The 16294-nt window shown below is 41.3% G+C and overlaps 1 protein-coding gene across 1 annotated transcript in view; it reads left to right on the forward strand.

Annotated features, from left to right (window-relative positions):
- The window catches only part of LOC124619770 (mediator of RNA polymerase II transcription subunit 17), a 114977-nt gene that overhangs the window by 35551 nt on the left and 63132 nt on the right, over positions 1-16294 (forward strand). Inside the window, exons 8-9 of the mRNA XM_047146352.1 lie at positions 5482-5791; positions 15218-15366. Coding sequence (XP_047002308.1) covers positions 5482-5791; positions 15218-15366 — 459 coding nt within the window. The remainder of the gene's footprint in view (positions 1-5481; positions 5792-15217; positions 15367-16294) is intronic.

The raw sequence follows: 16294 nt of genomic DNA on the forward strand, positions 1-16294 counted from the left end.
CCGTTTCCACATCCAGCATCTGGCCCTCTCGGCCCCAGCAAACAGAGAGCTCTTGCTGGTCCTACTGCTGCAGATCGCCATTGTTTGTGTACTGTACTCTACTGGAAGTAGAGGAAAATACTATCTTCTCATAACTGATATTTTTCTGCCGCGGATATACCACTCAGTGCTGTCTTGGTAACTCATTATCTTTGAAAGTAGTAGTACTTAATAATTCTGTAGAGGAGGAGGAAAATCTTCCTGTGAAAAACATTACTAACTAATCTTGATTGTGCTGCACATTTGAGAGTGATTAACAAGATTGCAAAGCTGACTCTGATTTCAGGATTACCACTGATTTCAGCTCTACATGGTGCCGATTCTTCTGGAAAATGTGGCATTCTCAGGGAATTACATATTACCCAGAAAAATCAGGGAAATTTCAGGGAATTCTTAGCACTGGAACTTCATTTTATTGAGCTTTGTAAATCACAAATTTTAAAATACTAAAAAAAGAATGCTTTGAACAACTGGAGATAGGACATTCATATTCACAGGACATGTACTTTAGTATGTTGTGCACAAATGATTAGCATTTGAACCACGTCGGCCCACGGTTTAAGGTCAACATCGATATAGCGGCGCAATACCACCTGCCACTAAAATGTGCTTGCTGCTCTCATTGGCACTATAAACCGGAGGTAATGGATCAGTGTAACGTGAGCAGACATGCAGGATGCCTCACAAATGTATGCGTGAACCGTACCGTCAAATCAGTGAGTTAGAAAGAGAGTGTGTGAGAGAATGTGATGAATCCATCCGGGAAATGGCCTCTTGTATGGGACTACGTGTTCAGCAGTGCAAAGGGGTGTGCAGAATGGTTCATAGAAGGCTGTAAGACAAAACGAGATGGGTTAGGTTGCACTACCCATACCACCCCTCTCCCCCCCCCCCCCCTTCCCCCTCCTCCCTGTGACAAGATTGACACCTCATCTGAATGGCATTGCAGGACAAATCTGCATCATCCTTGGTTCTGGTGCAACAGTGGAACAATGTAACACACCGTACACTATCGAGGTGACGGTCAATTGCCGTTTATTGCGGCAGGGTTATGTGCAATTCATCCACTTTCCCATCTACCATTGATTAATGTGTAGAAACGTGCTAGATGACAATGGTGTATGGAACATCGCTGGGGACAGAAATGGCATCAGATAATGTTTTTGGATGAATCCAGGTTCTGTTTGTTTGAAAATGATGGCGGCGTTTTGGTTTGATGCAGGCAATGGGAGTGGCATCACTGTGACTGCATTCACACAAGAGATATCGTGCCAACTCAAGACCTTATGGTGTGGGGTCCTATTGGGTACAACCTCAAATCACAGTTGGTGTATGTCCAGGGCACTGTGATCAGTGTGACCTACGTGAATGACTTCCTGCAACCCATAGCCTAGCCATACCCTTTCTGCGCAACACCCCAGATGCCATTTTTCAGCAAGACAATGCACGACCACATGTGTCTGCATGAACACATGCCCTCATGGTGTCACAGAATGTCAGCCTTTTGTCCTGGCCTGCCAGATCACCTGACATGTTGCCAGTCGAAAATGTGTGGGATATGGTGAAGCGACAGATGCAGTGCTGCAACCCAGTGCCAACCATTACAGATGAACTTTGGAACCATCCGAATGCGGTATGGATGGCTTTACCCCCAGGATTCCATTTGCACCTTATACGGAGCAATGCCATCGTACATGGAACAAGTTATCAGAGCCCCTGGTGGGCCCTGTGCCAACTAGGAAACAGGACACATGATGAACTGAGGTGCTTGAAATGCTAATCATTTCTGTGGAATGGGTGTACATGTCCTGTGAATTCAGCTCGTTGGAATGGGTAATGGAAGAAAAGAGGCAGGAAGTGGGAGGGGTGGTTGATGCCTCAGGGGATGGTGGCAGGTGTACGAGATAGGAATGCAGCAGGGAGAAGCAGTAGGTGAACAGAATAGCAATGCAACACATAGTCACCAGAGAAATCCCCCCACCACCCCCAAAAGCTGCTTGCAACCTTTTTTTCCCAATATCATCTCAGACTGGAACAACTGAACCATATCCTGTTATTGTGCATTGAAATCAGGGAAGTCCTACACACAATCCATCCCATCCATTTTGAAGTGGTATTCTGCCAGCAGACAATGTACACAATATCCTGGTTCATTCCTATGCCGCACGCGCTACCAACCCCTTGACACATGCATCAAATCTCTCTGGCAGACCCAAGTGCAAGACCCGTCCAATTCACCAACCCTGCAGATCCTACTCCAGTCCCATTACAGGTTTACCTTATCCCAGGGTCACATGTGAAAGCAACCACGTCGTATATCAGCTCTACTACAATTGCTGCATTGCATTTTATATGACCGTGACTACCAACCGACAGTCCACATGAACGAATGGCCACTGTCAACCTGGGGCCAAGAACAGAGTTGACCACCAAGTTGTGGAAAATGCCACTGAGCACACCATGTTTGATTTCAGTGGTTGCTTTACAACACATGCCATCTGAAACCTTCCCCCCAGCACCAATTTTTCTGGACTACATAGATGGGAACTTTCCTTGCGACGGATCCTTTGTTCCCGTAACCTTCACTAACTGCCTGCTCCCAAACACTCTTCCCTACCTCTGTTTTGTCACCCACTCCCAGTCTACTTCCCCATGCCATCATCATTTTGCGCTGCATGAACTCAACATTCTGGTGTTCATGTGTTGCTTTCCTATCCCAGGCATCTGCTGCTTCTCCCTCCCACATTCCTATCTTATATGCCTGCTGCATTCCTCTGATCTGTCAATCATCATTCTCCAACACACCGTCTCACTCACCAGCTCTTTTCTCCCCTCGCCCAGTCCAGTGGACACAACCTTTCGCCCCATCATACCTGCCAAACTGCAGTCCTGGCATTCGACTGGCTAAACTGTGTGTGTGTGTGTGTGTGTGTGTGTGTGTGTGTGTGTGTGAGAGAGAGAGAGAGAGAGATTGTTATATGATTCTCAATTTTTCCTACATTATAAAAACTGAATGAGTTTAAAATCCCTGTGAACATCTGGTCAGAATTTCCTACATTTATTGCCAAGCTACAGACTTGAGGAACATCGTTTTCCATATTCATGAGAAATTCTGTAACAAAGATTTTTCAAATTTATGCTTAATGAAGTATGTGTAGATCAAGATTTGTTATGATACTTTACCAGAAGTAAATTGCAGACACTTTGGAAAGATGAATTCACTCATGCATTTTAGAATGTTATCTGTGATTCTCTATGCTAGCCATCTCAACAGTAATGGGAAACATAGTAAATCACAGTTCGGATTTCGAAAATGCTGTTCCACTGAGACAGCAATATACAATTTCACTGTCCACATAATAGAGTCTTTAAATATGTCGCCAGTAGGAATATTCTGTGACTTATCCAAAGCATTTGATTGTGTGAACCATGACATTATGTTAGAGAAATTACAATTCTATGGTATAAATAGAACAGCATATGAGTGGTTTAAGTCATATCTACAGAACAGGAAGCAAAAAGTCTTTTTATATGCTTCAAGTGATTTGAAGGAGTTTGCCACTTCATCTAACTGGGGTGAAATTACATTAGGTGTTCCACAAGGTTCGATCATGGGTCCCCTCCTGTTCTTGATGTATGTGAATGACCTCCCTTCTTATGTGAAACAAGATGCTGAACTGACACTGTTTGCTGATGATACAAGCATAATTATTTATCCAGTTAAAGAAAGTCCGATAGAAAATGATACAAATAAGGTCTTTGGAAAAGTTATTAATTGGCTTTCTGTGAATGGCCTTGCTCTGAACTTTGAAAAAACACAGTACATCCAATTTTCTGCTGCAAAAAGTATAATTCCTTCAATAAACATAACACATCAAAAGCAGGCAGTAGCCAGGGTAGAGCATACTAAGTCTTTGGGTGTACATATAGATGAGAATCTCAACTGGAAAATTCATATTTTGGATCTCCTAAAGCGACTAGGTTCAGCAACTTTTACACTCAGAATAATTGTCAATTTTGAGGATGTAGAAATTAATAAGCTAACATACTTTACATACTTCCACTCTCCGATGTCATATGGAATAATATTCTGGGGCAACTCAACACTTAGGCTAAAGGTATTCACATCTCAAAAGAAAGTAGTTAGAATAATGTGTGGGGTTCATAGTCGCACATCTTGTAGGCATCTGTTTAAAAGGTTAGGAATTCTTACAACTGCTTCACAGTACATTTACTCAGTAATGAAATTTTTTCTCAACAACATGGACCAGTTTAAAATCAACAGTGGCATTCATGATTACAATACCAGAAAAAAGTAAGACCTACACTATCTGTTACTTCACCTATCTTTGGCACAGCAGGGGGTAAAATATGCTGCTATAAAACTTTTTGATAAATTACCAGATGAAATAAAATGTCTGACAGACAGCAGTAATAGCTTGAGAAACAAATTGAAATCATACCTCCTCGACAACTCCTTCTATACCATAGATGAATTCTTGAATATGAGTAAATAAATCTGCAAATGTAATATATGCATTTTGTGCCATTTAAGGGACTGGGATACATAATAAAAATATTTAGGTATAACACTGTAATGTAAACAAAAAAAAAAAGAAAAAAAACTTGTTTCCTATGCGCATTTCTTGTGCATTTGACACGTTCCACATCATAACAGTTTTCCGTGCTATTGATCAATGGAACACGTAACTAACTTATAAGTAAGTTTCAAGGATTCACATAGATGTTTGGTATCCAGAACAATGCCACAGAATTGTTAGAATCTCTTGGAAAGACTTAGCAATACCGAGAAAGGAGTAAGGAATTTTTAAGAAATCCAGCTTTCGTAGTTGATAACTTGCTGTGACTGAGTGCTATATGGAACACCTGGATTCCATTGCTGGTGCTTCTAAGTATTGTTCCTCATTGGGTGGGGTTAAAATGGAGAGCATTTAGTCTCGTATGGACAAATAGGTAGCTACGTTTTGGAGAACTTCCATGCTGAAAGCTTACACTGACAGATAGGAGAGTAGTGTGCTGACAGCATGCCCCTCCATACTGATATCCAGTGGCACCCCAGTAAGAGGGTGACTCAGTTATTAGTCATCTTACAGGGTTTGATTGACCTGATCGCTATTATAATCAAAAGTCATTGTTGAGTACAGCCTGTAATAAGAGAAAGAGGAAGATTGGAAACAAGACAAAACTATATGAAACATGTAGAATGAACTTAGTCTTGTCCTCAGTTATTTACAATTTACCCATTTCTGTCAATTATAATGTGCCATTATGCTGCTAGACCTGTTCTACATGCTCTTGTATGCATTTGACAAATCGTTATCCAGAATAAGTGCAACTTTAACATGTACAAAAGTTTTTAAAAAGTTTAATGAAATGCTATGTCATTCTCTGGGTGTCCTATTTTCTTCGTGTATGTTGCAGGCAGACTCTTTTGGAGCAAATAATTCAGCAAGCTCAACACTTCTTCATGCGTCTGCGGACAGAATATGTGTTGGATACTATTGCAAAAGAAGTGAAGGATCCACTCATTATATCACACTGGAATGCTTTAAATTCTCCGACTCAGTCATGTGTAAAAATAAACATTATGACTCATGGGTATGACGCAGTGTGCCGGACTTCTCTCATTGTGCATGTAGGAGAGAAGTCTCTCAAATGTGTCTGTCGTGATGGTCGAGTAATGCACATGTCGTATGAGCCCCAGGAGTTACGTGACCTTATTTTCTGTCAGGTAAGCAATGTCAGTAAGTGAAAAATTACATTGTCTCCAAACTAACTGATAGAAAACAAAAAATAATGGAAAGGTGACATAAAACATGAATAAGTAACGTGTGTTTAAAGTTCAGTTACTGTCTGTTATTCAAGACATCAGGTACAGCTAATCTCACATTTCACTTCTTAGAAGAGGTATGCGGCTAATGTTTCCATGTGTGGATCAGCAAAGAGATATATATTCTTTTCTGAATTTTTAGATTTTGGTTTCTCCAGAAAAAGATTGTACAGATAGCAAAATCACAATGCGAGATAAAAAAAAAAAAAAAAAAAAAAAGTTGGTGTTTCTCCACAACAGCAGCAATTTAGCGCATATTCTCACACATTCAGTAAAGTAAGATGATTCCTAGGAAATGAAGAACACAGGAAGTTTTCCCAAAACACAAAAAGCTCATTGACTAGCACTGGCAAAGTATAATGTTGTCTGTGATCAGTGATGAGAAGAACCAAATGAAACAATCAATTCAGTTGGTTGTGGTGAAAAAGTCATCTCATTCAGTTGTAATTGTATGTATTGGTTAAATTATTCTTTCATTCTTTTGAGTGAAACTAATATATGGGAGCAACGAAATGAAAACAACTGATTCATTCAGTTGTGTAGTTTTAGGTATTGATTGTTTTGTATACGACTTCATACACAATGGTAAGGAGGGGTGGGCTACAGAGTGGTGTGGAACTGTTGTCGTAGGAGAGGAGCAGAAATGATTAGCAAACAAGTTAACACAGTAAACAGAAGATTTACTTAATTATCATTTCTCCAATCATACAAAGACTCATTACAAACAATGCAGCAAGAACTAGAGTCCAGATATTACAGTGTCAACAAGGATGAGGCTATCTGTATTAAAGCAGAGCCACGACGAGGTGGCATGTTCATAGCATCATGTAGCAAAGAGGTTCCAAATGCCAAGGGGTGAGTGGCTGCTTTTGGCCATGCTATGTTGCAGCAGCAGAGTGCACTCATAGCCCAGTGCCACTGAAGGCATGGTTCAGTGGGTGCTCATCGCTGGGTCTGCCCGATCCTGCGTGACCGCTATTGGTGTGGTTGATGATGGATACTTGCAATCCCATTGCCAACTTAAGGATGCTGTTAGGGTGTTATTGATATGTGAAGCCACATCCCTCTCCCCCCCCCCCCCCCCCTCCCCCCAACCTCCTCACTGACATCATAATATAGCTTAGATGAGCAAACAATGATGGAGGGGAAGGCTGGATGCAGGTGGCAGTAAAGAGAGAGGACCTGCTCCCACCTGCACCACAGCATATGCCCCAAGCCCTACTGGGAACATCAGTCATAAAACTGGGTGAGGGTGCACACCCACATCCAGAGGCAGAGCAGCAAACAGAGATGGGGGTATCTCAATGACTGCAGAAGGACCTGAGACAGCACTTGTGACAGCCACTGGGAAGAGGGGCCACCCTCAGGCAATGGTGGCTGTCGAGCCAGCAATGGCTGTGAAAGGGTATCATCTTCCATCGGCTCTGGAACTGGTGCTGACAGTGGGGGACTGCTGCATCGGGGCAGACACGAAATCTGGAAGCACAAAGTATGTGGCAGTATCATGCAATTTGCGTGAACAAATTTTATTCTGGTTGTGTCTCAGCAATCCTGTTGATTCCTGCTGGAAAAAGAGAGAATGTCCAAGGAGGCGTACAATGGTGCCTTGCTCCCACAATCTCCACCCAGCATACAATCTGTAAAAGACTGAGTTGTTAGTTTGCTATGTTACCTGTCTGGGCAGAGTGGGCACTGCCCACTGTGGTGGGTATAGAAATTGAAGCAAGGTGGAGTGCCACCGTGCATGTAACAACTCTGTCGATGATGTACTATTGCATGGCTGGGAGCTGTAGGAGAGCTGTAACAGAGCTTGATCCTGAGTGTGGGAGGCATGAAGTTTGTCCATCTGTTGCTTAAATGTTCTTACAAAGCAGTCAGCTTCACTGCTGGATTGTAGGTGAAGTGGTGCACTCATGATGTGGTGGATACCATAAGTGGTGCAAAACTGTTCAAACTGGGTGGCAACAAATTGAGGTCCATTGTCAGTTACAATCACTTCAGCCAATCCCTTGAGGCAGAAGATTGACGACTAGGCCTGGACTGTGGAATGAGCCAGTGTGACAACATTGAGCTGCTTTTTATTCCAGTAAGAACCCGCAACATCCAATTGCAAATGTTGCCAAGATCCTTCAGGTTTGGGCCATTTGCAGAACTGCTGAGATGGAGATGCCTGATGTTCAGCACAGGCTCGGCACTGAGAAGTCAACTGTTAAGTTTGTGCATCCAGACTCTTCCAAGTGCAATAATGTGAAGCAAGCTGCGTGGTGTGAATCACACTACAGAGACTCTGGTGTAGCAAATGAAACATGTGACTGGTCATTATCAGTCTCAAGCAAAATGTCACATTGGTGAACTGCAGAGGGGTGTGGACAAAATATTGACAAACCACAGAGCTACGAATCTGTCTGCTAAACGTGGTCAACCATTGTGGATGTAGTGCAACAGAATCTGCAAATCAGGATACTCTGCTGTGTCCTAGACAATTTTCCAGTAGTTAAACAGAAAGCTATGCAAAGAATCTGTGTCCTGTGCATCAGTGTAGCAACAAGAAGCAGAGGACTTTTTGAATGTGGAATCTGGGCCAAGAGGAAGGTGAGGAAGAGCACCTGCATTGGCATACTTAGAAGTGGCTGATACATAATCCCATATTTATAACTTGACAAAAAAAGAGCCCACCATTGCAGCACCTGTGCTGTGTGAGTTGGGACTGACTGACTGAGAAGGGCTAAGCAGATATTCTAGAGGTTAATTGTCAGTTACCATGTAAAATTTTCTGCTAGAAAGATACTGGTGAAATTTAGTAATATAATAGACAATGGCAAGAGCCTCCCTTTCAATTTACAAATATTAAATTGAGCTTTGTTCAACAACTTTGAAGCAAATGCATTTGGCCTGTCAACATCACCAAATTTACGTGACAAAATTTGCACCGATGCCGCAAAAGGAAACCTCTACAACCAAGACCACAGATTTGGCTGGATCAAAATGAACAAGGCATCAATCACAAAGCTAAGCATCTTTGAACTTCTGGAAAGTAGGCTGACACTCTTGCGACCAAAAGGAACATTCTTCCTGTGCAGACAATGCCTGGGAGCCAGAATTTGAGCAACATTAAGAATAAATTAGATGTAATGCATGAGCTTTCCTAACACTGGGTGCAATTCCTGCACATTGTATGGATGTGGAAGGTCATGGATAGGATGCAAATGTGTTTGAGTGAACTCCCTGGCTGTTAATGATATGTCCTAAGGACTCAAGTTCAGTTTGGGGGGGGGGAACCACCCACCCACCCACACACACACACACACACACACACACACACACACACACACACACACATATGCTTCAAACAGAGTGTGAAGATTGCTAATGTGTTCATCAGTAGTGCAATTTGAGATGACAGTGTCATCGAAATAATTCAAGCAAAAAGGAACTTATGCCGTCAATGGCGCCTGAAAGTCCTGAAAGATGGCGGGTGTGGAAGTACTACCAAATGGCAGTCTCAAAAATTTGAAAAGACCCAGATGAATGTTAATGACAAAGACATCTTGCTACTGCTGATACGGACGTATTTCCAAGTAAGTGGCGTGCGAATCAGTTTTGGAAAAGTAATGACTGGCATCCAATTTATCCATCAATCCTTTGGGCCATGGCTAGGGATAACTGTCAATAACTGTTTGAGAATTGACAGTTTTCTTAAAATCGTTGCTCAACTGGAGTCTGCCAGATGGCTTCTTTAGAATAACAAGAGGGAATGCCCACTGACAGACAGTAATGGGGCGTACGTCCCCATTGTCTTGGAAAGCAGTAAGTTCCTGAGCCACCTGGTCTTGAAGGGCATGAAGAACAGGACAAGCCCTAGCAAAATGTGGCTGTGCAGTGTTCTTCATTGTGACATGGGTAACAAAATTATTGGGTTTGCTTAAACCGTCAGAAAACAAATCCTCGAATTGTGCACATAACTTAGCTGGCCGGAGCGGCTGAGCGGTCCTAGGTGCTACAGTCTGGGACCGCGCGACCGTTACGGTGTCAGGTTCGAATCCTGCCTCGGGCATGGATGTGTGTGATGTCCTTAGGTTAGTTAGGTTTAAGTAGTTCTAAGTTCTAGGGGACTGACGACCTCAGAAGTTAAGTCCCATAGTGCTCAGAGCCATTTTGTGCATGTAACTTAGCAACACTATCCCATGGATCAAAGGAAGCCACAGAAAGTAAATTGTCCTGAGTCCTTAGCCCAAACAAATCATAAGAGTCTAGATAAAAAATATTAGCACCGTCACAAGAGGAAAGCACTGTAAATGTCTGTGTAGCATCACATAGCAAAGAGGCTCCAAGTGCGAGAGTGCAAGTGGCTGCCGCCGGCCTTCATATATTGTGGTGGCAGAGGATGTTCGTAGTCCAGAGCCGCTGGAGGCATGGCTCAGCAGATGCACACCATTGGGTCCACCAGATTCTGCACAACCACTGATGGCATCAGATGGCAAATGCAATTCCGTTGCCAATTTAAACATTATTGTATTAGTGTATCAGTATATGATAACACAGATTAGATTATTATTCATTCATTTTTTTTTAAGTGAAATGAGTCTGTGGTAGCAAGTGAATAAAAGCAGTTGACATGGTCCATTTTATTGACTGAATTAATCATTTGTTCTTTTCAAGTGCAACCAGTCTGTAGTTTATGGTTGAAACATGTATTTTTTTCTTTCACCTGAAATCCTTCTGTAGTGTTTCAGTTGAGTGAGTTATCCATCGATTTTTCTGAGTGAAACCAGTCTTTAGTATTTTCATTAGTTAAACTTTATTTATTTTGTTTATGGCTAATACAGACATATCATAAAATTACATTAAATATACATATGAACAGATTGACACACCAGAAACTTAAGTTTGTCTTTACAACTGAATATCCAGTCCTTCAATCCGGCACACAGTATCTGGAGCTGCTAGCAGGAAGTTCTCTTCAGCACCGTGATGGGCTCGAATCCTGCATTCACTGACAATGTGGTGAACAGTCTGGTATTGAGCCCTGCAGTCACAGGCTGGATTAGGCAGCTTCTTCCACCTAAAGAGAGCATCCCTCTTATCAGCCATGGCCGGTACAGATTCTGTTGAGAGTAGTCCAGATCTTGTGTGGTTGGTCGAATCCACTTGGAAGTTTAGCACCTGAGAAGATGTTACCGTATTTACTCGAATCTAAGCTGCACTTTTTTCCGGTTTTGGTAATCCAAAAAACCGCCTGCGGCTTAGAATAGAGTGAAAAGTAAGCGAAAGTTCTGAAAAATGTTGGTAGGTGGCGCCACAACTAACTTCTGCCGTCGAATATAAGTAGCGCTACACAGGCATGCTTTGCAGGCACAAAGATAAATACTGGCGCCAAAACCTCTGCGTCAGTAAATAAATTAACAAAAAAAAAAAAAAAAAGGTGGAAGACGAGCTTTTTTCTCCGCCCCGAGTTTCAACCACTGCATTTTCATACATTATCCAACGAAGGAAATACAAATTTCGTATTGTTCGTCTTCGAATGTAGCAGCACTTCAATGTACTACGAAAATCCGACAGGCAAGACTGTTTGGGATGTTTGTCAATATGGGAAACTCTACGTTCGGAATTTTTTCCTACCTGTGAGAAGGTACGGTTGCTAATAGGAACTTTTATGAATTGTGACTCACATGCAGTATTCTCTTCACCATAAGAATAATACAAATATAAACATTTTGGTCATGTATTCTTTCATGTTTGCAGCTATCTCATTTAAATCCTGTCTGCCTAATAAACTACGAAACTAGAGTGAGACAACAGCAAACGCGGAAGAATACACATATCATGTCACGTTTATATTCATATTATTCTTATGCCTAATAGTGATACAGTCAGAAATGAAGCACGGCAATTGACTAGATTTTTAAATCTAAGATGACTCTAATTTCGGTGCAGAATGTAATGTACTAAAAGAGGCGTCTGCAAAGATTTTGAAACGGAGAAAATTTTTCGCTAAACTCTTGTTCAGAACATCTTCTATCATACGCAGTCTATTATTTGTTATTTGGTTCTTGTTGATCATTATCAAAGAAAGCAGCAGTGTAAGTAACAACAAATAGCAGTCTCTTGCCATTGTTTTGCTAATGAGACGATTCCTCTCTCCTCTTTCTCTCTCTCTCTCTCTCTCTCTTTTTTGTTTGTAAGCGGCTGTACCTTGCACAAAAGCAGCCACGCGGCGAGCGGCGACAGGCCGTAAACACTCATTATCAGAAAGCGAAAAAAAAATGCGTGACACAATACAGTAATGCATTTTCAGCTTAGAGTGACGTAAATACCTATAACAAAGAGAACGACACTTATCAGATCAAAGAAAAATACGCAATCAATTCAAACCAGACGAAGCACGTGAAAAAGGAAGGGTACCCGTATAAATACGGACGGAGCGCTGACGCATAGCAATGGCTACCTGTAAAGCTTAACAGCTAAGCTTACGACTCGAATCAAACTACTGTAGCTGTATCATCATTCATTCGACCTAAATTATGTCTCGTATTATAATGGACCAACTTTGTTTCGATTTGGAGGTGTGGCCTAAAACTTTTCTCTCACCTCGAATTTTGACTCTCAAATTTCAGGTGCGGCTTAGATTTCGGAAAATTTTTATTCCTTGATTTAGAGTCTCATTTTTCAGGTCCGGCTTAGATTCGAATGCGGCTTAGATTCGAGTAAATATGGTATGCAGGCGCTCATCAGTCACTGCTTCCCACTGACCTTTCCATTCTTCAAGAGGTTTGAAATCATTAGCAACCATTTCAGCAGCATCGCACAGAGTTGGATGGCGTGATTTCAGTCTTTTACAATTCAAAAATGGCAGGTTAGAATTCCTGGAGATCTTGTGGAATTATCTCATAAGGGCAGTACGTCTGCATAGATCAGGAGGCATTATACCAGTTAACAGTGGAAGCCGATAAACTGGAGTAGATCTGATTGCACCAGGTATTATGCGCATTGTCGTATTCAGCTGGATGTCTACAAGCCTTGTATGATGACTGTTCATTCAAACAGGTGCACAATACTCAGCACTTGAGTACACCAAGCCCAGAGCTGAAGATCGCAGCATGGTTGCTGAAGATCCCCAGGTAGTTTCGCATAGCTTATGGAGGATGTTGTTTCGAGTCCTCAGCTTTTGAGCTAAGTTAAGAAGGTGTTGTTTGAAGCATAGTGTACAATCCAGGATGACACCAAGATATTTTGGGTTCCAATTATGACGAAGAATTCTGCCTCTGAAACTTACTTCCAGTTTTACGTTCACCAACCGATTATTTAAATGGAAGCAATACACTTCTGTTTTACTCACACTGGGTTGGAGTCTCCAGATTTTGAAGTAATTATCTAATGCAGACAGGTCATCTCTTCTGTTGGCTTCATTTCCTCATGTTTTACGGCTAGAGCCAGGTCATCGGCATAGCAGTATTTTCTGGATGAAGTGTCAGGTAGATCAGATAGATATAGGTTGAACAGTAATGCTGAGAGAACTGATCCTTGAGGCAATCCGTTGTTCAGCTTCCTCTCCTTACTTATGTTTCTTCCAGTGATTACCTGGAACTTCCAATCGCTTAGCATACTTTTAATCAGTCGAACCATTGTTCTGCGGGGTATGATGCAGAGAAATTTGTTGAACTATAGCAATGGTATACAACCAGGGTACACAAATGCCTCCACCCCTCTCCACAGAGGGTAGCCCTACCATCAGGGATGGGCTGGGACGGGAGGGGTTGGTCAGAGTTAAAACTGATTAATATTTTGCTGTAGATTAAGTTGTTCCAGATGCAGTTAACACATAACTAATGAAGCTGATGTGCTGTTGGCTGTATAAAAAATGAGTGCAAAAGCTCCCTTATGTGTGTGTGAAGAAGTAGGGAACATTGCCAGATTTTAGTGACTGGTTGCGTTCTGTTTTACTGAAAAAGTGGGATGATTACCATTTGACTGTGTGTGCTTTCCGTGTGCTCCATGTCAGCCTTCTGCTGCTGCCAGCAGTGCAGCTGGGACGAGAATGTGGCCTGCTAGCGTGGGGCGCAGGTTCCAGCACTGTGCTGGTGGCTGGGCCACCTCCACATCCCAGCTTTTCCCTTGGCGGCAGCAGGAGACTGACAGCAATAGCACAATGAGCCCAGCCCCAAGGACGTTGCCCTGGATGGAAAAAAAGAGTGAAAACATATCTAAATGAAATCAGTCCAACCCAAAGACTGGAAGAAAACATTCATATAACAGACACTGTTGGAGACTTATGTCGGTCGGTTGTCTCACATTAAGTGAAATCAGTCAAACGCAGAAAGTAAGTGAAAAACAGTGATGTAGCTGATGTGACTGGAGAGACTAGTTTTCATTCAATTGTTTCATTCAGCTGGGGGGGGGGGGGGGGGGGGGGACCTGACTGAACAAAAAGAAAATAGTTGACTGGCCAATCAGTTGTTAAAACCAGTTAGTTGTCCCTTCACTATATATTATGAATTTGCCTAATGTTTAATCTCTTCTTTTCTTTGTAAATTTTCCATCAATTCGTCATTTAGCTGTAGATTTTGTCATTTTTCTCGTAACTGAAATTATGAAAAAAATGTAAATTTTTCTCGTAACTGAAATTATGAAAAAAAATGTTAATTCACAATGATAGAAGAAAACAAGTCTATTAATGAGTGGCACTAAAAGACAAAATATTCTGGGGACATAAAAGTCTCTTTAAGTAACACACCTTGTAAGTAAAATTCATTGTAAATATTATTAAACGTGAAAGTTTCTCACAAAGCAAGATGGTATGAGCATGATGCTGAATCTGGAGTGGGTGAACTGGTGCAACAAATGTGCATATAATCTTATATGTGGCCAGGAGCACAACAATGACTGTTACTATGATTGCATCTAAAACCCCTTGATTTTTATTGTGTATTTACTATTTCTGTTACTTTTACATTAAGTTTGTACAGCTGTACTTAAATGTTATGCATTATTTAAACTTTTAAGTTCATACCATTGTGTAATTTTCTTCTGCTTTCCTAGAAGTCATAGTATGCTTTCAGTACACTTGTAAGAAATGAGGATATCAGGTCAGAATGGAATGTGAAAGTCAGACTATTTCTGGCTTAAGTTAAATCTCTTTGAATGTGAGTTGTGTGATGTTATTGTAATAATAATAATAATAATAATGTTAATAATAATAATAATAATAATGTTAATGTGGCAAGTTGTATTTGATTATTATTTGCATAAGTGGCACAATCATTGACTGCATTGTGGTTTTACATTTGTCCTACAGAAAAAATAAATAATACATGCTGATCTGTTTTACAGATTTATCAGCATCAGATAGCTGCAGTGCAGAGCCTGGCGAAGCGCATGGGCTGGCAGTTCTTATCTAATAGCTCACATCTCGGACTTGGTGCTGTGGAGCCTCTAGGAAATGCTAGTAGCTGCATTCTCGCCTCCCCAATTGGAGACAGGTACTATTGTATTTATAAGCTTGTTCTCTGTCTGCAGTGCTCTCTTATCCTCATAAATACAACATAGTGAAAACTGGTTGATGATCTTCACTAAAGCGAATGCTTTTCAGTCTTTGTACACTTTCTGGATGGAGCGAATCTGAAAGGAAGCTTTAAAATCTGTTCCCAGTAAGGGAAACTGTACCATGCAAATGTCTGCATCTGAACTATGTCCGTATTCTGAAAACCACTTTGAAATGCAAGGCAAAAGGTACTTGCCATTGTACAACATATTGGGGTTTCATCCCATTCCATTTGTGTGCGAAGTGAATGAAGGATGATTTCTTGAATGTCTCTGTAAATAAGCATCTACACAATGCCTTTTCTCTGTTCAACTTTGTGCATGCATTCACATTTCTAACAGTGCAGCTACACATGTGCTTTTGTGCATGTAAGTTCCCCCGTTAGATGGGAATCTCATGTGGTGTTTAGCAGATGACAGGCAACTGAGGACCATGTATATTTTGTTGTGTGCTCTAAGGTGATTTATGTGCAATAATGTGTGTTACTCCAGAGAAAGCATGTTGAAATTTATAGATGATTACAGATAAAGGTAACTGATATGGAACACCATTTCTGAAGATAATTTGAATAAAAATGTGAGATGTGTTGTCCTCAGTGTCAAGTATTTGATGAAAAGTCTCTGATCATTTTACTGAAAAGAATAAAATAAGTCTCAAAGTAGGAAAACAGAGAAGCATGATCCAACAAATCTGTGAAAAGAGTATATGAAAACTGTGGATGAATATTCGTGCTGTGATGGCTTGATAGCACAACAGTTTGAGAGCCTGACTTTTCAAGAAAAGAAAAGATGAGGCACATATAGCTCCTCAAGAAACTGCTAGTGATTGAAATGAAGCACATTGCTGATGCAAAAAATACAAAATTG

The sequence above is a fragment of the Schistocerca americana genome, chromosome 6 (genome assembly GCF_021461395.2).
Source record: "Schistocerca americana isolate TAMUIC-IGC-003095 chromosome 6, iqSchAmer2.1, whole genome shotgun sequence".
Taxonomy (NCBI): Eukaryota; Metazoa; Arthropoda; class Insecta; order Orthoptera; family Acrididae; genus Schistocerca; species Schistocerca americana.